This window comes from Aulostomus chinensis, chromosome 17 (genome assembly GCF_037954235.1).
Source record: "Aulostomus chinensis isolate RoL2024-O1b breed Wild chromosome 17, RoL_Achi_v1.0, whole genome shotgun sequence".
Taxonomy (NCBI): domain Eukaryota; kingdom Metazoa; phylum Chordata; class Actinopteri; order Syngnathiformes; family Aulostomidae; genus Aulostomus; species Aulostomus chinensis.
The window spans coordinates 5,755,028-5,775,071 of NC_141336.1; the positions used below are offsets into that span (position 1 = coordinate 5,755,028).

Below are 20,044 nucleotides of genomic sequence, written 5' to 3' on the forward strand. Positions count from 1 at the left end.
ATACATGCAGTGTGTATACATGCAAAGCTGGTAGAGACACACCCCAGAATACTTTTGGATGGAACTGCAGTGAAAGATGATTCAACAAAGTATTTTGCCCCCTCTGTATCACAGGACTGAGTATCATGTCATTTATGTTTCACTTCCCAAATTGTGTGTTACCTTGTGTTTATCACTGAAAACCCCAATAAAAAATATTTAAGTTTGTGGTTGCAACGTGACTGGCGGAGGGAGCGTGGTTGGCAGCAGCGCCAGGGCTACTTCCCCCTTGGCATCTGTAGGAGAACAATTATGGGCGTCAATATAGACTTGAATAGCTGTAATACAATAAAAAAAAGTCAAAATGCCTTCCAAATTGGCAGCAATTGCCATCCATATCCATCTATAATTAGAACCAAATCCCATCAAGCTAACTTGCATGTAACAATCCTCTTTGAGCATCCCACTCTTTCTTCTTCCTTTCCTCTGCAGTTTACACAGGTGACTTTCACGTTTGAGTGTTTTTGTAAGTTAAGTTAAAATTTTAAGTGTCATTAGGTTACAAGAAAATCATGGTATAAAATAAGGTATTTGCACAACATAGAAATTTACCCTGAGCTCTCCGTTCATCCGCATTGGTGAGTTTCCCTTCGCGTTTGGCAAGACTTATTATCTTTTCTGCATAAAGAGGAACCCACTTCTCAAACAGCTTTGGGGCAGCCTCAGCGTGAAGGATAGTAAAGTCCTGTGCAATCTAAAAGATGGAGACAAATTGAGAAACAAGGTCATTTAAACAATATGTCAATATACTCACATATTCCTTGTCCATAACAAAAAAGTACATTTTCCTGACCAAAAAGTAATCAACTTTTAAATGGAGGACAAAAAATATTGATTAATTTGGGCTGATTAAAAAAAAAACTACAATGGCTGAGCTTGAATATTTAAAAAGATGCTTAGTTAATAAAAGTAAACTTGGAGGCAATGCCAAGCTTTAGCATTTTTGAATTTTAACTTTAGACTTGTGACAATGCATTAGATAATGGGCACAGGAATAAATATGTACTAGCTCGTCTACTTCAGAGGAGTGGCAGGCTGCTTCGTATATACTTTTAATGAATAAATGGCAGTTTGAATACATACAAAAAAAAGCCACATGTGCGAAGAGAAATGAAAATGATACAAGGTGTTTACAATATTTTATAAATAACTATGTGAAAGGCTTAGTGTGCATAAGTGTCGCTCCCCCTGAGGTTTGACATACCATCCTGGGGTCAGAAGTCTGGGGAACTCAGCCAGAACCTCATCGATAGTCTTTGAATGGTCGGCCCGTATCCAGGCCGCCCTGAAGGTGCAAGTATCCTTCATGTATGCATCCACCTGGGTGAGGGGCTGGGTGTTATTTCTCAGCCACTCCGCACACTGCACCGCTCGCTCCTCCGAAATGGCAGAGGCTGTAAAATATAAAATTCGCACTGTTGTTAATATTTATATTACATTATACAATGTGTCCCCGGTGATGTTAAGTGTTTCCCCTACATAGACTTTACTTTGGTGGCCTGCCCAAGAAGATTAAAAACTGTCCAATAAGATGGTTTCACAGAAAAACACGACTAATAGAATATTATCTCTAAAGCATTAGCTGAATCCTGCACAGACAGGACAATGCAGCATTACAGGCTGCATAATCAATGTGATGCCACAGAGAATACCTTAACTTAACTAATCATTTATATTGTGCTCTTCTCAGCACTAGTGCACAGAGCGCTTTACAAGATAAGTAAACTACAATGGAAATCAAAACAAAAATAACATTTAGAGACATCATAAAGAAATAAACAGTGATATTCAGGAATCCCTCGACCTAAAGAGACTGAGAACATATAGCACTGCACCTAAAGAAATGGAGAAGTTAATTAGTTAGAAGTAAAAACAGGGTCAATTAGATGGAGGACCACCGCACCTACTAGAAAGGGGAAGAATAAGTTAATAGTCACAAAAGCTTTTCTAACCAGGTGAGTCTTAAGCTGGCCCCTAAAGCTATCAAAGGACATGGCCCCCCTCGGGTCCTGAGGGAGAGAGTTCCACAGACGTGGGGCCACAACCTCCAATGCCCCCCCACCCTTAGTCCTTAACCACGCCCACAGTACTGCCAGGAGCCCCTGGTCAGAGGATCTAAGGGAGCGGCTGGGGGTGTAGTCATGGAGGAGGTCCTGAATATAGCTCTTGCCAGTGTAATGTCTGTTTGACCTCACTAAAGAACTCAAATCTGCCAACCTCTGTCCTCATTCCTCTTCCTCTGACCATGGCCTTAAGTGGTGATTTGGCCGACACACCTGGCATGAACTTTGTGATCTCTCCCACACCACTACACTCATGAAATAGAGGATGACCTCACCCAGTGGAAGACACTGCCTATATCACTTATGGGAAGAGTAGCAACAGTGAAAATGATGATGAAAATCAACGATGTTTTCCCGGTGGTTCCAACCCAACCTCCCCGTACTTGGTTCAGATCACTAGACTCTAACATCTCCAGATTTTTCTGGAAAGCTAAACCACCACGTATAAGCTTAAAGATTTTACAAAAGAGTAAAGACCATGGTGGCTTGGAACTACCAGATTTTTAAAATTACTACTTGGCCAGTAGATTACAATACATACTAAAATGGTTGAAGCCAAACTCATTAGACCAAGCATGGCTCGATACTGAACATTTTGCAAAGAAATACGAATCTCTGATCTACCCTTTATCAGTCCTGTTATCAAGCATCACAGCTGCTTTAAGTGTACTGGCATCAGCAAAACAATACTCAAAGCAGGAAGGGCCCCTCGCCCCCCCCCCCCCCCCTTAACCATGGCTGTGTCAAAGCGTGTGTGCTATAATTGGGGGGCACCTCCAAAAAGTGTATGCTGCATGAGTGGGCCTCCTCTTCTGTGGTGTGGGTGCTGCAGCCAAGGGAACAACTGCTGAAATGAAGACGAGTTAGTTTGATCTGATCCTCTACTTTTTTTTTTTTACTTTTCTACTTTTTCTTTTTGTTTCTTTCCCTTTGACAGCCATCCCCCTCATTCAATTTCTTTGTTCAGTTTTGCAAACACTTCAAGGAGTGTTGTCAGGTAATATGTTGTCTGATCTGTGGCGGTAGGGGGCCCCCTGGCATCGCCAAAATCGTCCAATTCACTTCTAACTGTTTTTGAGGGGTAAGCCTGTCTTATTCGTGCTTCCCGTTCCGCAAAGCGGTCCACTAATGAGCCGGCCTTAGGTTTTTCATTTATTCCCTCATGTACCTCTTACTGTTTTCTAGTTGTGTCATTCATCTGAGTCGAGTCAGTTGATGATCTTAGTTCTAAGAGCAGTTATTTCAGCCAGCTGGGCTGAGGCTGGTGGTTGTAGGATTTCTGACTCAAGAGTGGTCTACTTGTATCCTAAGACAAGGGAGGGAGTTTCACAAACTACAACATACGCTATGATTCTCCCTCCTGAGGTGGCATGACTGGGGCCATCTGTGAATAGGTGAGAAGTCACCCCAAGTCGCCAAATCACACTGAAATCTCCCGCCAAATTGGAGGACTTGGCGCTGAAACATCAGCTGTGGAGTACAAGCACTAGAGCGATGAGAACAAGCTGCCAACAGTTCGTCATCCATAGTCTGACTCAGGCTGGTCCTGAAACAGCAAAACATAACTTCTGAGGTTAAAGTTACGGGGTTATGAGTGTGTGTGTGTGTGTGTGTGTGTGTGTGTGTGTGTGTGTGTGTGTATGCGTATGCGTGTGTGTGTGTGTGTTTGTGTGAGCAAGAGAGAGAGAGCGAGAGAATAGCAGTTGTCCTAGCTGCATTTCATGAATTTCAGTGTATTTGGACACTGATGAAAATGTACCTATCACCTGGGAAGCAATATCAAGGTTAAAAATGCAATTTCCCTGATGTCCATTAGGAGGTGTTTTTCCACAGAGAAACAGGTTAATGTGAATCAAACTGCTGAAAAACGGTCAAATGTAAAAATGTGGGGCCTCACTGCAAAATAAATACCTGAAATGAATTAATAATTAATGGTTTGATGCTGCAGTGGCACACACATAACATACCACACTAAAAAAAATTTAAATTAAATCTATGATGAATGTCCATTTGTGCCATTACTTGTGAATTTAAGTAACAGAATGAATGAGCATCAATACGAGAGTGATTATGACTTGTCACTCCCTTCTGTCCGTAAAAATGTCTTTATTGAATATCAATAAGCTACTAAAGCTCACATTCTTTCCATGCATTTCTTTCGGTGAAGCGTGACTATGATGTGGGGAATTGATTCATATTGATATTAAAGCCTAACAGAATAACTAAGGACAGTGCATCATTGACTGACAATATTTTTCTTAAATTTAACTCACCGTACAATCAAAACTAGACTAGCAGTGACTGATGTTTACCTGTGATTATTTACCTGTTTTTGCTGTATAGGAATAAAGTTAATATTAACAATGAAAAGGCAGACTTGAAATTTAGTTTGAGTGAAGACATGAGAAGTGATTACTGCTCTAAAAATAGACCTTATTAATCATAGTTGGCAGGAAATTTATGTAGACAATATGTCGCTCAAATAATGCGTTTTTAGATACTTTTTTTGTGGAAGACATTGTCCTTTGAATGAAGTTGAACGAAACTCCATAAAAGGGGGGAAACCACAGTCCACAAAATTTTTGAAGCATCAAACGAAGGAAAAGGAGGATACATATAAGAAACAGATCAAGATTGACATCTATTATGGGATGGCTGAAAAAAGACCGATCAGGTGTTGCAAAAATATCAAAAGAACATGAAGGCTATGTGGAGTGGGCTTAATGAGGTTATAAAATCATCACGATAAGGATTTTCCAACTTGCATTGTGAAAAATTACAGTTCAGTTCATGAAAACAAAAGGAGATTATTCATGACTTCAATTATTTTTTGTTGATGTAGAACCAAATTGGGCACATTTGTAATTTGTAATGTTTGTACCAGAGGGAACATGAAGCAATTATTAAAAACAGAAGAAATGGAGAACATCGTGTTTAAAAAAAAAAAAAAAACGGTTTGATTTTCACAAGTTATCACTTCATGAAAACATTTTTTTAATTAAATGATATATAAAGGTGATATGATATAAAACTGCAACACAAAACTGAATTTAAATGTTCAAATAGAAAGACTGTGAAACAAAGTTTTAGGGATTAATTTTGGATCATAAACTGTTGGAAGCCACACTTAACCTTCACTTGTAAAGGCTTAAAGGTCATGTGGTGAAATATGGGGCAGTATATAGAAAACATAAGACCTTAAAAGTAAACCACAGAAAAGAGCCATAAGAATAATAAAAGAAACTGGATACCATAAATCCATCTGTAGGAGGCAGTTTCTATGTTATACTTTTTCTGTTCTTCGTGTGCTCCCTCTGCAGGTGAAGGGGGCTCATAAAAGGAAGTGCTGAGGCCCACCAGGAGGGGGTGTGGCTGGAAAGCACACAGTCTTTAGACCTTGATTGCAGGCCTTTTGTTTATTGGCAACTGGAACTTATTTCCCATATTTGCTTTCCAGTTTGCTTTATTATTTGATATCATTTTTCATCTTTTGGAATCATCTTTTGAACATCAACATCTTTTTGTATGGACAATGAACTGAAGATTTTTTTTGTTTCAAATCACCTCTCATCTCCTTCACTGAAGCGTCTACTACAGCCTACCAGCCAGACTCAGAGTGCTGCACACCATAAGTACAAAGTACAAGTGTTGTCGTCTCGACACCATCCATCCATCCATTTTCGACCACTTATCCTGTTAAGGGTCGGGGGGGGCGGGGCTGGAGCCTATCCCAGCAGCTTTCTGGTGAGAAGCGGGGTTCACCCCTGACAGGTCACCAGTCCATCACACGGTCAACACATACGCTGTGTCAGAATTGCCAAGTAGGTCTGATCGTAGGTCTCAGAGTAGGTCATAGGCTGTACGAAACCACAACTACTGACATTTTTGAAGGTGTATGATCAAATGAAGAATTAATTGGTGGATTTATGGTGAGGAGGCCCGGTGGTGCAGTGGTCAGCACTGTCACCTCACAGCAAGAAGGTTGAAGAACCATACTCAGTATGGTTGGGGCATAAATCTGTGGGGCGTATACGTGTGGGGCGTACACATGTGGAGCGTATACGTGTGGAGCGTATACGTGTGGGGCGTATACGTGTGGGGCGTACATGTGTGGGGCGTATACATGTGGGGTGTACACGTGTGGGGCGTACATTCGTGGGGCGTACACGTGTGGGGCATATATGTGTGGGGCTTACACGTGTGGGGTGTATATGTGTGGGGCGTACACGTGTGGGGTGTGTACGTGTGAGGCGTACACCTGTGGGGTGTATATGTGTGGGGCGTATACATGTGGGGTCTTTAGTGTGCATTATGGAGCTGAGACCCACAGAGACCGGCTGATCCTTATGTAGCTCTGGGAGAGGCGCTCTATCTTCCTGTCCAGCTTGGAGGACAGTGGTCAGATTGTGAATTCCCCCAAAAACCTGCTGTCATCATTTTAGTAAACCAAAACTACCACCCCCCACCCAAAAAAAAAAAAAAAAATTTAAATTGGAGAAACTTATTTGTAATTGACTTTTTGTACAAATGGAAAACTAGTTTTATTTATTTTTCCCCCACAAGCTCTGAAGCAGAAATAACATCTTCATCTGCTCATACAGAAGTACACAGCAGCAATGAACAATCAAAGTTCATCATGAAGGAGACATAAATATATTCAAGATTTTTTATTTACCCACCACTAACGAGATCCAGTGGACACGTGGGGTTAGTTATCAGTACATTTTCTACCAGCTTCTTTAAGCAAGATTTATTTTTACCACGTTCAAGAAAGAAATTAACGAAAGAAAGATTTCAGCCCTGGTGTTTCAACAGAAGTCTTGATGGCCATAGAGAGTTTGGTTTGTTTCTGAAGACATGAAATATAACTTATTACTTCAATTGAGTTATTTTATCATTTTTGAACAAGTTCTATCTTGTGGCCACACATGAAGTAAATAGAGGGAACAAGTTTTATGTCATGGTCTCTAATTTATATTTTATCTCTCTATGGTCAGTCCAGGGTTCCATAGTCCACCCCCCCCCCCAAACATTCATTTCTATTTACAAGCATATCAACTTCAGTGTCAAAAACATTAAGGAAAAAAACTGGAAAACCGTGAACTTTGTCATCTTCGTTGCTCTTCAACTGCAGCGAAGCATCAGCTGGGCGTCCTTTTACCTGCAGGGTTTTAATGCGGGATCAGAAACCCTGTCAAAAGTCATTCGTCCTCGTCCAACTTGTGTCCCTCCACAAAAACCTCATTGCCTTCCTTTAGTTCAATTCTACTTCTTCCATCTGCCCTTGACTGTCATGGTGAGAATGTAAGAATCATCCAACCAATCACAAAGTAGAAGAGGAACACCGGGTACACCACCAGCGCCTTGCGGTTGGGTGGCTGGCTGTCGGCGAGAAATGCTGTGGAGGCAAAGGTGGACCAACCGAAGGAAGCAGTGACCACCACCAACCGCACAGCAAAGCTGACTGTCCCTGAGCTACCAAGCAGGACGAGCCGGCAAACAACCATGGCGGCTGTCAGCGGCATGATGCAATACCCCAGCACGCACAGACTCTGGAAGAAGGAAATGGTGCCACCCAGGAGTTTGGAGTTCAGAGTGATGACAATGGAGCCAAACCAGATGATGACAAAGACCTGGAGGAGAGAGAGAAAATCAAATTAGATGCAACATTCCTATGGAGATTAAGATTCTCAGATTTTATTTTATTTTGAGACTGACATTTTGAGACATTTTATTTTATTTATTTTTTAAATTCAGTCAAAAGCTCTGTCTGACAAAATAAAACTAGAAAAGAAACTCCCTGGGAGACACACCAAGATCTGTTTTATAGGACCTGCCCAAAAGCAACAAATATGTTGAAATCGCAAACAAAAAGTTTTAATTCAAAAATTAAAAGTTTTGATATGGATTTTTAAATCACAAACATATTTGACCTGTAATAAAACTTTTTTTTTTATTGCAGCAGAGGTAAGAGTTTGACTCTCAATTTGGTGTTTAATTGCAAAATAAAGAGACAAAGTCAACTCCATTCCTCTTGTTCACTGAACAAGCTTCAGTGGCATTATTATTCTAAATTATTCAACTGAATTAAGCAAATTCTGCTGTTGATCCTCTGTATGCAAAACATTCCTCCCTATGTTCTGAGGTTGGATGTGTTGCAAACTTTACATTACAATTATCATAGAGAATGTTGAAGTAAACACACTTGAGATCGCTTTGGCTCCTGAAGGTGTGTTTGGCTTTGAACACGTTGCAGGGTTGACATCTCACAGTCTCAAGATGAAACCTCAATTACAGAGGTGGGGCACTGATCGATTTCACATGGATCAGCATCAACAGAATTTTGTCAGTCCCATTATATTTGAAACATTTGTTTTTTTAATTGATTAGAGAAAATTCTGTGATTCTAACACAGACATTTTTTGTTTTTTATATACCTATCTATATTTATTATATATAATATATATGTATGAATGAAGTGGACTGTCTCTTGGTAAAAAATAACCTATGACTACTCTGTGTAGTATTTTAATCGATTGTGTATTGAGGCATTTCTTCGCTTCTGTACATTTAAACGTCAGAAGAAGAAAAACAAAACGGTATAAAATCAACTGATCCCAGGAGCAGATAGTTTTGGCAGACCTACCTCAGCGAACTGAGGGCCTCCCTGCTGGTTGCTGTCGGCCGCGCCACCCTGCAGCAGAAGAGCCAGGGTAACGCAGAGCAGCAGCGGGCCCCACAGGTCCCAGTCCCGGAGCAGCACTGAGCTCCGCTGCGGGTACAGGACGTGAATGAACTTGTTCCCCACAGCCCGTAGGTCCCGCAGGATGGTCTCCTTCACCGGTTCGTCAAGAGTGGAGAACTCGTCGTCCCTCCTGGAGGAACCCACGGGTACAGCGATGTCCCCCTCCACGGGGATATCCTCCGGGACATAGACATCCGACAGCCCGACGAAGGGTCTGCTGTCTTCCGCCGCCATTTTACCGTGAACAGTGAAGTGTTAGCTACCCACGACTGCAACTGATGTGAATGTAGCTCGATTAGTTGAGCTCGATGCAAGAATGCGACAAATATTTGTTAAATCAGTTTAACCAATACCAGTTGATCCGGTCCAGCTGCTCCACGTCAGCTGGGTATTGTTTACTTCCTGCTTCTTCGCCACTTCGCTTCTTCTTTCAATAGGGAGAAATATGCGACAAATGTATAGCGCCGTCTATAGGACCGGAGTATGCAGAACCAGATCCAATTGACACAGGTTTTAGCAGGTGGGAAGTAAAAGGTACAAATAAAAAACTTTCGTGCATTTATCAGTAATCTGTACTTTATTGGAGTATTTATTTTTTGATAAAGCTCTACCTGTTCAACCCCCATCGTCCAACACTCCAGCTATCTGCAGCTAATTCTTAACTTGATTTCTCAAAATGGCCTCACTTTAATGCATCTTGGCAGAATTTTCTAATATTTTTTCTTGTTGACATTTAAAACTGAGTTACACATTATTCAATTTGAAATTATAGTAAAATCTGAACAGTATTCCACTCATTATTATTATTATTATTATAAATTAATTTAAACTTAAGGTGAAGAAACAAATGTAAGACAATGTGATGTTGAGGTTTTTTTTTCAATGAAATCATTAAGATCTCCGGCAATGTTTGAGTTCATAAATTTCAGGGATTTGTCGATATGATTTCATCGAGGAAGTACATGCGGATGCCTGGGCTATCTGGGCTTCTGAATAAAGAATTTGGTTGTCATGAGTAAATCGCTGATCATAATGGTATTTTACTTGAAACGCCACTTCACAGTGGCCATGAACGTCTCATTACACCAGGCAATGCGGTCGCCTGCTGATGACGCACTAAAGCCTGGACAGTTGCTGTTGTCTGTGTACGCAACGCTCTTGTGACTATGAGACTGTACACGGGAGCCGTTTTCTCTCTTTGCTGTGTCCAGCTGTTGTTGTCGAGGCCGAGGTAAAAGCGGCGGACGTTAGTCTGAACTGTGACCCCCGTGTAGGCGCCGCGGCGGGATGGAATCCTACCGGACACACGTGAAGACTGACTGCGAGGACCTGCTGAGCCGCTTCCAGACCACCGACTCGGTCCGCTTCGACATCTTCTCCAAAATCTGGAGGGAAATGAAGTTTGAGGATATCTTCTTGTAGGTGTCCTATTACAGCTATATATTTATTTCTGATTTTTTTGAATGTCAATTAGTGAATAGAATGATAATCACTATGTTCTGGACCTCACTAATTTCTGTTGTATCTCCCTTAGTTATTTCATTAGTTTCTTTATATAAAACATGAATGCATAGGTACATTAGCTAAAAGAAAGATTCATTACAATTTGAATAAACTAAAAAAAGGAAATGACATAAAGATACTTTTTCCGATTATCATTTCTGAGTCAATATTCACAGTCTCACATATATTTGAAAATTTGTTTTTTTAGATAAACGAGTATGGATTCATAACGTCGACATGTCGTGGGTGTTTGCCGATATCGATAAGTTTTATAATAGATCAGTATCAGCACAGTTTCACTCAAACTACCCATTCGCTCAACAGATGAGGAATCAAAGCAGTGAATGTAAGATTTAATGGCTTCTCCAAATGTTGAGGAAAAAATTAAAAATAAGATGAATATACTTAATAGGAAGGAAAAATGTTACGTTTTCAAATTCATTGTTTCGTATTAGTTTTTCATCAACTAGTTTTATACAGATAATGTTGACATCTGTCTATGTCTGCAGTTGGAAAAACAAGTTCTAAAACTATTGGCGGAATATTCAGAGTCCTGCCTCCCTTGGTCTATGAAATATATTTTATTGTACGGTTGGAAGATTTTGAGAATAACACCCATTTTTTTATAAGTTGTCACATATTTTTTCTGTGTTGCAGCGGCACCAAGCAGCATGAGAAACGAGCGTTCAGCCGCCTGGTCCTGGACACGGCCTACCCCTTCTTCCTGCCTCCGTTCAGCTTCCAGATCCGAGTGGGGGGGCTTTATCTGCTGTACAGCCTCTTCCACTGCCAGACCGCCTCGCCGCCCGAGCAGGTCAGCATCACACGTTTGCTTGAGGATGGAGGCGGTGCAAAACTTAATGAAACAAATCAGAACTGTCTGGCTGCAGATCCGTGTGGCGTTGAAGGACTGGGAGGAGCTGGAGAAGTTTGAGAAAGATTGTGCAGATGCTCATCACTTTGACGTCATCCTCATCCTGCGACAGCTCATGTACCACAAAGCTTTCAACTTTACAGCCATGCCCACTCAGGTGAGCTTTGTTCTAATTGTTACCTCCACCAAGGAGGTCATGTCATCACCGGCGTTTGTCTGTTACAGGCAGGGGACCTGAAAATGTTCTCACCTTGGTAGGGATCAATTGATTATCAGTTTGGTCTATAACGCTGCAGACTTTTGTGATTTTGCATATCATTGGTAAATTATTTTCACCTTTTTTTTTTTAATTTTTGTAACTCAAAAATGTATCAGGAAAAACCCACACTTTCCTGAGTAAAGTCTGTAAGTCCTGACTTAGCGATTACATTTGTTCCTTTGGTTCCGTGATGTTGAGGTTCATCCAAACATATTGTGTTTTTAGGAGGTATTTTATGAACATGTTTGTTTATTATTTTAGCTCTGTTCAAAGTTTACATTTAATCCACTTTTTGACCTGTTAATGGAAAGGCAGCCTTGTGTTTGGGCTTGTATTGCAACTATCGCTTCTCAGCCTGTTGTCTTACCAATCATTGGTCAACCCCCGGCTCGCAGCTCTCAGTGGGCCGAGCAGATCCATCTCACATTTGGTCAGAAACACCTGAACACACTTGATGATGGGTTGTTGTGAAGACTGATTTTTTTTTTCTTAAGAATAAAAACCGCGTTAACGTGGCAGTGTTGCAAAATGTGACGGTTCATAATAGAACAGGGAACTGAAGTAGCTGAACTGTGATGTATTCACTGTCTGACTGCTTTCTCCTTTGATTTATGTGTAAATATTGTAAATCTTGGCGAAGCACTAACATGCAGTTTGTCTTTCTTCTTTATCTTCCTCTCCTCCTGCCAGCTTCGCTTCCAGAAGAAGAGGAACGCTGTGAGGTCGACCCTGTGCGAGGATTTCGTGGCGCAACCATCTCGTCCACAGGATCTCGTCGACACGGATCTGCTCGAGGTGACCACACGCCTCCAGCTGAAACTGCTGGTGTTCATTTTTCAAAATGTCAGGTTGTGCTGAGATGCATTTCCCTGCAGGAAATGTCCAACATTCACACACTCTATGAGAAGCTGAAGACATCCGCTGCTTCAGAACTGCCAGAGATGAGGGATTCAGGCCTCCACCTGATGAGGACAGACCTGGTCCCGCAGCTCCGCAGCACTGTGGTGGATTTCTACAAGTGGCTGCAGTGGAAGGTACTGCAGGTTGAAATAGTTGATTTTTTTTCCTCATGTGTGATGTTTTCCCCTGTCGATATGATACAGCGAAGATGTGTTTCATCAGGATGGGACAGAGCAAAAAGAAGACAACAAGGAGGGAACATCCTCTGAAGGAGAGGTGAGCTACGTTGACATGATGGTTCTAAATTTAGAAATACAACAATCAGACAGTTGACCTGTTTCTAATTGGGAGAATGTTCGGATTAAGGATTTTACATGAGTCACTTGTGGAACGATCCGCTCATACTCCTGCTAGCGTGATACAGAGCGCCGTCCCAACTACTGGCGTCCCTGTGTTCTACATCGAATCTCCCTCCAGAATGTGACCTGAAATGTTGCTTTCACCCCAGGTCTGGTTTGCATCACTCACTAAAGCCAGAGCTGCATCCTCGAGCAGTTTGTCCATCATAAGTTTTGCAAAATGCCGCCTCAATGGGACTTCACAGTACAATTATAGTGTTTACATGCCTGTAAAGTACTTTAAAGCGCTACTTCAACCGAAAAGTGTATCATGCGCTCAGAAAGTTCTCACAAACAGGTGACCTGCCCCTGCATTACTTCTTAGTGACTTCAGAATCAGAAAACGCATGAAGCCGATGGTAATCAACATCAAACGACAAGTCTGTGAAAAAACATCTGTTTACAAACTCTCAAGCGCTTGTTCAGTATAATCCAAGTTTAAAACTCGCTTTTGCAGAGTTACTTTAATGTGGTCCTTCTTTTACTTAAAACAATCATTTAGCTGTTCCTACTCCATCTTGGACAGATTGGATCTGTTTTCTCATTTGTCTATTTTTCTTTTTTGCAGTTCATAACCACATTAACGGTCTTGAACTACCCTGATGTGATATTTTCTATTCTTTTATTCTCTTTTCATTGATTCATTTATTTTTCTGATATTTATTTTTATTTTATGCTTCAGGATCCCCTCCACAAATGTATACATGTATTACCGAAGTACTTGTAATTTATGTTTGACATTGCTTATGCAGAAAAACAACTACAACGAGTGTGACTTCGAAACATAATAGGGTCTTCGCCAGGGACTGGCTCAGGCCCTAACTAGAAAACGGTAAGCTAGCCCTGGCTCTCCGCCCATCAGGCCGTGTTGCAACCCGGTGGACGGAGACAGGCTACAATTTGGATTTTGCACAAAGGAGCAGTGTGTGGAGTGAAAGTCACTCCCCGCTCTCACCAGAGCTCACACTGACTGACCTGCGCTGGTGCGTCCAATTGCAGATGTCACTTGTAATTAGCCTGTATTGCGCGCAGTCTTCATAGGTCATAGTTCAGGCATCAAATGTACAAAGAACCCAGATTAGCATGTTGATGCCAATGCATGCTGACGCTCATGGTGAAGTATGAAGGTGTGTTCCTTGCATCAAGTACATAAAAAACCCCCACAAATTAGCTGGAGTGTAGTAATGCAGAGCTAATGTTTGTCAGCATGATTGTGGTATTGGTCGAGGTGCGAGGTCATTCCACTTGTCTCCAAAAACAAAAAGACACAAAATTCCTTGTAACGTAATCCCAAGTGTGTACGTCACACTTGGGATTGCTCAGGCCCTAAATACTGCATTAAAATACTGAAAATACCACCCCTACTTCAAAATTCCAAATTATACGGAAATACGAATGTTTGTCACGTCACCTGTCCAACTGCAAGACACAAGATGTTTCTGGAGGCATCAAATTTTAGCGTTATACCTGTATGAGCTGAGTTTGTAGCCCAGGATGAACTTCTACTACCACTAATATTAACCTGTGGAGTGCCGTTGTTGACTGGCTGCCTGGTTTGTGTCCTCAGTGCTCCAGAAGAGCCAAGCTTCTGTCCTCCATCAAGTCCAAAGCATACTCAGAAGCAGCAGAGGTTTGGGTTTCTCCTTTTTGATAAACCGTCCAGATCTTGAGCTCAGCTACATTTATAGAGTCACAATTCTCTGTCTTGACTCATGTTTCATGTTGAAAACAGATAAGATCCTTCTAAACAGATGTCAAAATCATCAGGATATGAAACAATAAAAAAAAAGTTTGTGTTCTCAGACCTCAGAGTCCAGACGTCATCGCCAAGTACAGGTGAACCTCACAAGCAACCAGGCTGGCCCTGCCCCCCGGACAGGTTACATCAGGTCAATCAAACCATCGCTGAAAGCCAGAACTGAAGGGAGTCTTCATGTCGCAGGTAAAACAGGATAGCTGTAATCCGTAACATGAAAAGTACCACTGGTGAGGAACAAAAATAGACGTGTAATTTAGCGTTTCAGTGCTCCTTGTTCCCATCGTAGCTTATAAAAAACAGGAAAGTGTCAAGTGCTTTATTGACACATGCAGCTCTCATCCCCATTGGTCATTTAAACAGCTGGTTTGAAAAAGACGTTTCAATCTCTAAGAACACAGCAATGCACACAGTTAAAAATGCAGGTGACTGCTTTCATTGATCAGGACAGCAGTTGCATGGGAATAAGTTCATTTTGTAATCTTTGTCTGCCTGGTGGTAGGAACTGAGAGGAGTCCTACAACACGGCTGCGACAGCAAGCGTTGTTGAAATCCTTCAGAAACCCAAGTAAACGTCATGGGTTCCATCCTCAGAGGGCCTAGGAGGCGAGGCACCTCCCATGGTCACTCACCCCGGTTTTCAAACCCGAGATTGGACCAAACAAATTGAATGAATAAATAACAATAGCTGAGCAAACCAGAAAATGTCAAATTGTTAAAAAGAACCCCATAATCAGAAGAAGTTGTTTGCGATCCATCTTTACCGTGGGCTACAAGGGCAGGTGGTTCTCATAAATATCCTCCACTCCTACCTGGCATACTTTACCTTTCAGTATCCGTACAGAGAAGGAAAGTGGAACATAAATGAAATGCAAGGTAAGAGTCTCATTCTGTGCTGACCAAGTGAAGCAAGCTACATGCGAGGGTGCCACCTGAGCTCCTCAACTCTTACCAGCCCGTAGTTTGAGGTGCTCTGATAGGAGCCTGCTGGCTGTTCCCCGCTCCCGGGATGAGAGGGCTGCAGCTATGAGGGCTCCCACACTTAGGGGTGGCGTACCTGTGGATATTAGACAAAAAAAAAGTCCACTGCCTTTCTCTAAATTAGCTCTCAAAACCTATGTTTATTGTTCTGTTTTTTTAAATCTGTAATTCTGTTGTTTGTTCAGCAGTTTTATTCGTTGTGTTTATCTCACTCCTTCTGTCCGTCGGGTGAAGCACCATGCAGGAATCATTTTCAGAGGTGCTCTCTAGATAAAGTTATTATTTACCAACGGAAACTGTCTGTTCATCAGGTGACGTGTGGAAAGAAGCCATGGCGTCCACTCAGATCCACCATCTCAGCACGTTGGAGTCTCTTCCTGAAGGTATCACCAGAGCCACAACATCATCACTGCACTTTATACCATCAGTTTTTCTGAGGCGAAACCCACCAGAGTTGGAAAGTGTGCTTAAATGTGATATTGGCATTCCACGCGGTGATTCTGACAACATATTTCACTTTGGAACAGTAGATCCCTCCAAGACCAACTTCTACTGCTAAAGTAGCTTCACCAGAATACATTTTAGTACAAATTACAGTTAAATGTAATTTAATTTTGCTTATTTTTCCTCTTTTTCAGGAAACACAAAAACATAAGTCGTGACGGTACCCATGCAGCAGTCGACCTTCAGGAGAAGCCGTTTGTTTTAACCCACTGATATATGTTTTGTTATTAATGAAGTTATTATTGATCATTCTTTCTTAAAGGTTAATGGTTTTATATTGAAATATATTTTTAATGAGTGAGACACCAGAGAATCAATAGAAGCCAGTCTTTTGCAAGCACGAGGCTACAAGCTTCTCCAAAACAAAAAAAGAGAGTTTCTCTCCTTTTTTAAAAAATTTGTTTTTTAAGCCTGCCAGTAAGTGTCCATAACTGTGGAGTGTTTTAGACGTGTTATTTAAGTTTAGGACACTTCCTGTTTCTTTGGAAAAACTGCAAGTATAATTAATCTGTAGATGGATAAAAAAGAAAGTTTTAGAAGAGACAAAGGGAAACAACTGGATCACATGGAACTGAGGCTTTGGAAATGTCACCGTTAACATTCTGACAGATTTATTCTTGCACATTGCAGGACTTTTTTTTATAATCGTTCTTTTAAGTTCTTGTAAAAGTCACTTTGTATTTTAGAGCAGATGAAGATGTTATTTCTGCTTCAGAGCTTGTGGGGAAAAATAAATAAAACTAGTTACAAATTGTTCAAGTTTCTCCAAATTTTTAAAAAAAAATTTTTGGGGGGGGGGGTGGTAGTTTTGGTTTACTAAAATGATGACAGCAGGTTTTTGGGGGAATTCACAATCTGACCACTGTCCTCCAAGCTGGACAGGAAGATAGAGCGCCTCTCCCAGAGCTACATAAGGATCAGCCGGTCTCTGTGGGTCTCAGCTCCATAATGCACACTAAAGACCCCACATGTATACGCCCCACACATATACACCCCACACATGTACGCCCCACACATGTACGCCCCACACATATACATCCCACACATGTACGCCCCACACATGTACGCCCCACACATGTACGCCCCACACATATGCACCCCACACATGTACGCCCCACACATATACACCCCACACATGTACGCCCCACATGTATACGCCCCACACGTATACGCCCCACACGTATACGCTCCACACATGTACGCCCCACACATATACACCCCACACATGTACGCCCTACACATATACACCCCACACGTGTACGCCTCACACGTATACACCCCACATGTGTACACCCCACACGTGTACACCCCACAAGTATATGCCCCACACGTATACGCCCCACACATGTACACCCCACAAGTATACGCCCCACAAGTATACGGCCCACACGTGTACGCCCCACACGTATACGCTCCACACATATACGCCCCACACGTATACGCCCCACAGATTTATGCCCCAACCATACTGAGTATCGCAAACGGATCGATGTTCACAATCCGTGACTGAAGCATTTCGGCAGCCTAACTGTGTTGTTATTGAATGAATTTATTTCGGTTACATACAACTTTACAAGAAAGAAGATAATTTCCCAGACATTTGATCAGATGTTAACCTTAAAAGGAATCAACTGAAGCTCATGGCCTATTGCTGCCGGTCCTGTACTATCTTAGAAAACCTAGAAAATCAGCAATACAACAACAAATAATAAAACTAATCAAACCTTTTAGTCTGAATGAGAAACTGTTATCACCAGACATTCAGTCTTTTGACATTGTAATTGATTCTTTTACATTTCAGTCTTTTTGAACCCCAGCAGAGGGCTGCACAGTTTCAACTCCACATTAAATCCATTCCATAATTCACTCCCAAAAATGAAACCTCTTTTTTTTAACATTTATTCTCAACCTGCTTATTTCAAAGATAAAGAGTCCAATTAAATTATAATTTCCTTTTCTCGATTTATTTTTAATACCCTGGGAATTCTGTAACTCACCACCCCTACAGTATTTCCAATATTTGTTTAAATATCCAATACCCAGACATTTTTGAAGGTGTATGATCAAATGAAGAATTAATTGGTGGATTTATGGTGAGGAGGCCCGGTGGTGCAGTGATCAGCACTGTCACCTCACAGCAAGAAGGTTCAGTGTTCGAGCCCTGGCTGGAGCACGGGGTCTTTCTGTGTGAGTCTGCATGTTCTCCCTGTTCCTGTGTGGGTTCTCTCTGGTACTCCAGCTTCCTCCCACAGTCCAAAGACATCAAGAGGGGACGAGGCTGATTGATACTCTAAATTGACCGTAGGTGTGAATGTGAGTGTGAATGGTTGTCTGTCTCTATGTGTGTTGGCTCTGCGATGGACTGGTGACCTGTCCAGGGTGAACCCCGCCTCTCACCTGAAAGCTGCTGGGATAGGCTTCAGCCCCCGACCCTTAACAGGATAAACGGTGGAAAATGGATGGATGGATGGATTTATGGTATCCAGTTTCTTTTATTATTCTTATGGCTCTTTTCTGTGGTTTACTGTCAAGGTCTTATGTTTTCTATATACTGCCCCATATTTCACCACATGACGTTTAAGCCTTTACAAGTGAAGGTTATGATATACGAAGGTAGTTCGCTCCCTTGTTATGGAGAGTGTAGCTATAGAGACGATTCCATTCAGGACATTCTAAATGTGGCTTCCAACAGTTTATGATCCAAAATTAATCCCTAAAACTAGGTTTATTCCAGCCCTTTGTTGATTGTGGTTTTCCCCCCTTTTATGGAGTTTTGTTCAACTTCATTCAAAGGACAATGTCTTTCACAAAAAAGTATCTAAAAATGCATTATTTGAGTGACATATTGTCTATGTAAATTTCCTGCCAATTATGATTTATAAGGTCTATTTTTAGAAAAATACTGAACGAAAATTCGCGTCGTGTTCGGTGTGAACACGCCTTTCCACTCAGACAATGTAAACAAGCTCATTTGTCCGAGCAACTGGCTCAAGGAGACATAGAGTTGTCGGATTCTGTAACGTTAGTGAGGGGAAGGTTTTTGATTTGAGGAGTTGATACTGTCACCCCAGATCCTGTAGTGGGCTTCTGGGTTTGAGTTGTTCGGCCCCAGACACTGTAGCTTTTGAGTTTTGTTAACCTCCTGTAAACAATGATGCTCGTGTGACTTTACCTGCTGTGTCAGCAGCAAATGTGGCCCAAGTGATGGGCCTAAAAGAAATGCCTGCTGGCTGCTTGTTCTTGATTGTGCCTTATTTAGAGGCGTGTTATACTTGTGGCATTCATTTTTGCTGTATTGAGTCAGCTTTAGTTTTCATTTTGAATTGAGAATCTGCTTAAGTCTCCATTTGAGACTCAGCCTGAAGATGCCCTGTCTTAGGTTTAATTCAATCACCAATAAAATGTGGATTTCTCATCGTCTCTTCTTAGTGTATTCATTTGATTAGTCAGGCACCACAATTTTGTAATGTCCTACAATTGGAATTCTTTATTTGGGGACCTTCAGCAGATATGAGATTAAAATGCGATTAATTACATGAATTAATCACAAATCCTGTAACTACATACATTTTGAATGGCCTGACAGCACTAGTATACACACACAGGAAAACAAAAGCAAAGGAAGATTCATGTATATAAACTATTTAGAGACCCACACTCGGTGCACACCAGTTTTCAGAAGCCATAACACGTATAGAATAGTGTGTATCCATTAGATCATGTGTGCTCTCTCTTTTATGCATTTCGATATTGATAATAGCATCGATCAGACAGGGCTTTCCTTGTAAATATGTAAATCAAGATGACAGATTAGAATGACATGATTTGTGTGATGTCAGAAAAAGTTGATTAACTGATACACTGGCAAGACACACAAGGTGACAGACGGGGATCAAAGTCAAGATCAGAGACTGAGATGACAATCGAGGAAGACGACTGAGATGACAGTCAAGATGGCAGACTCATATGTCAGTGAAGTTCTACAATAATAATTTAAAAAAAGGATAAATGACTCAAAACAT

At 41.5% G+C, this 20,044-nt stretch overlaps 2 protein-coding genes across 2 annotated transcripts; one reads left to right on the forward strand and one right to left on the reverse strand.

Annotated features, from left to right (window-relative positions):
- Nucleotides 1-6,587: 6,587 nt before the first annotated feature.
- Nucleotides 6,588-9,265, reverse strand: yipf6 (Yip1 domain family, member 6). Its single transcript, XM_086183270.1, has 2 exons — nucleotides 8,749-9,265; nucleotides 6,588-7,735 (listed from the first exon to the last, which is right to left on the reverse strand). The coding sequence occupies exons 1-2, from the start codon at nucleotides 9,079-9,081 to the stop codon at nucleotides 7,394-7,396; spliced, it is 675 nt and encodes a 224-aa protein (XP_086039396.1). The 5' UTR covers nucleotides 9,082-9,265; the 3' UTR covers nucleotides 6,588-7,393.
- A 684-nt stretch (nucleotides 9,266-9,949) lies between these two features.
- snapc1b (small nuclear RNA activating complex, polypeptide 1b) lies at nucleotides 9,950-16,776 on the forward strand. The gene is made up of 10 exons (XM_086183209.1): nucleotides 9,950-10,265; nucleotides 11,008-11,164; nucleotides 11,241-11,381; nucleotides 12,174-12,278; nucleotides 12,359-12,517; nucleotides 12,606-12,659; nucleotides 14,349-14,411; nucleotides 14,585-14,723; nucleotides 15,830-15,901; nucleotides 16,157-16,776. Exons 1-10 carry the CDS (start codon nucleotides 10,135-10,137, stop codon nucleotides 16,171-16,173), a joined length of 1,038 nt encoding a protein of 345 aa, XP_086039335.1. The 5' UTR covers nucleotides 9,950-10,134; the 3' UTR covers nucleotides 16,174-16,776.
- Nucleotides 16,777-20,044: the final 3,268 nt, after the last annotated feature.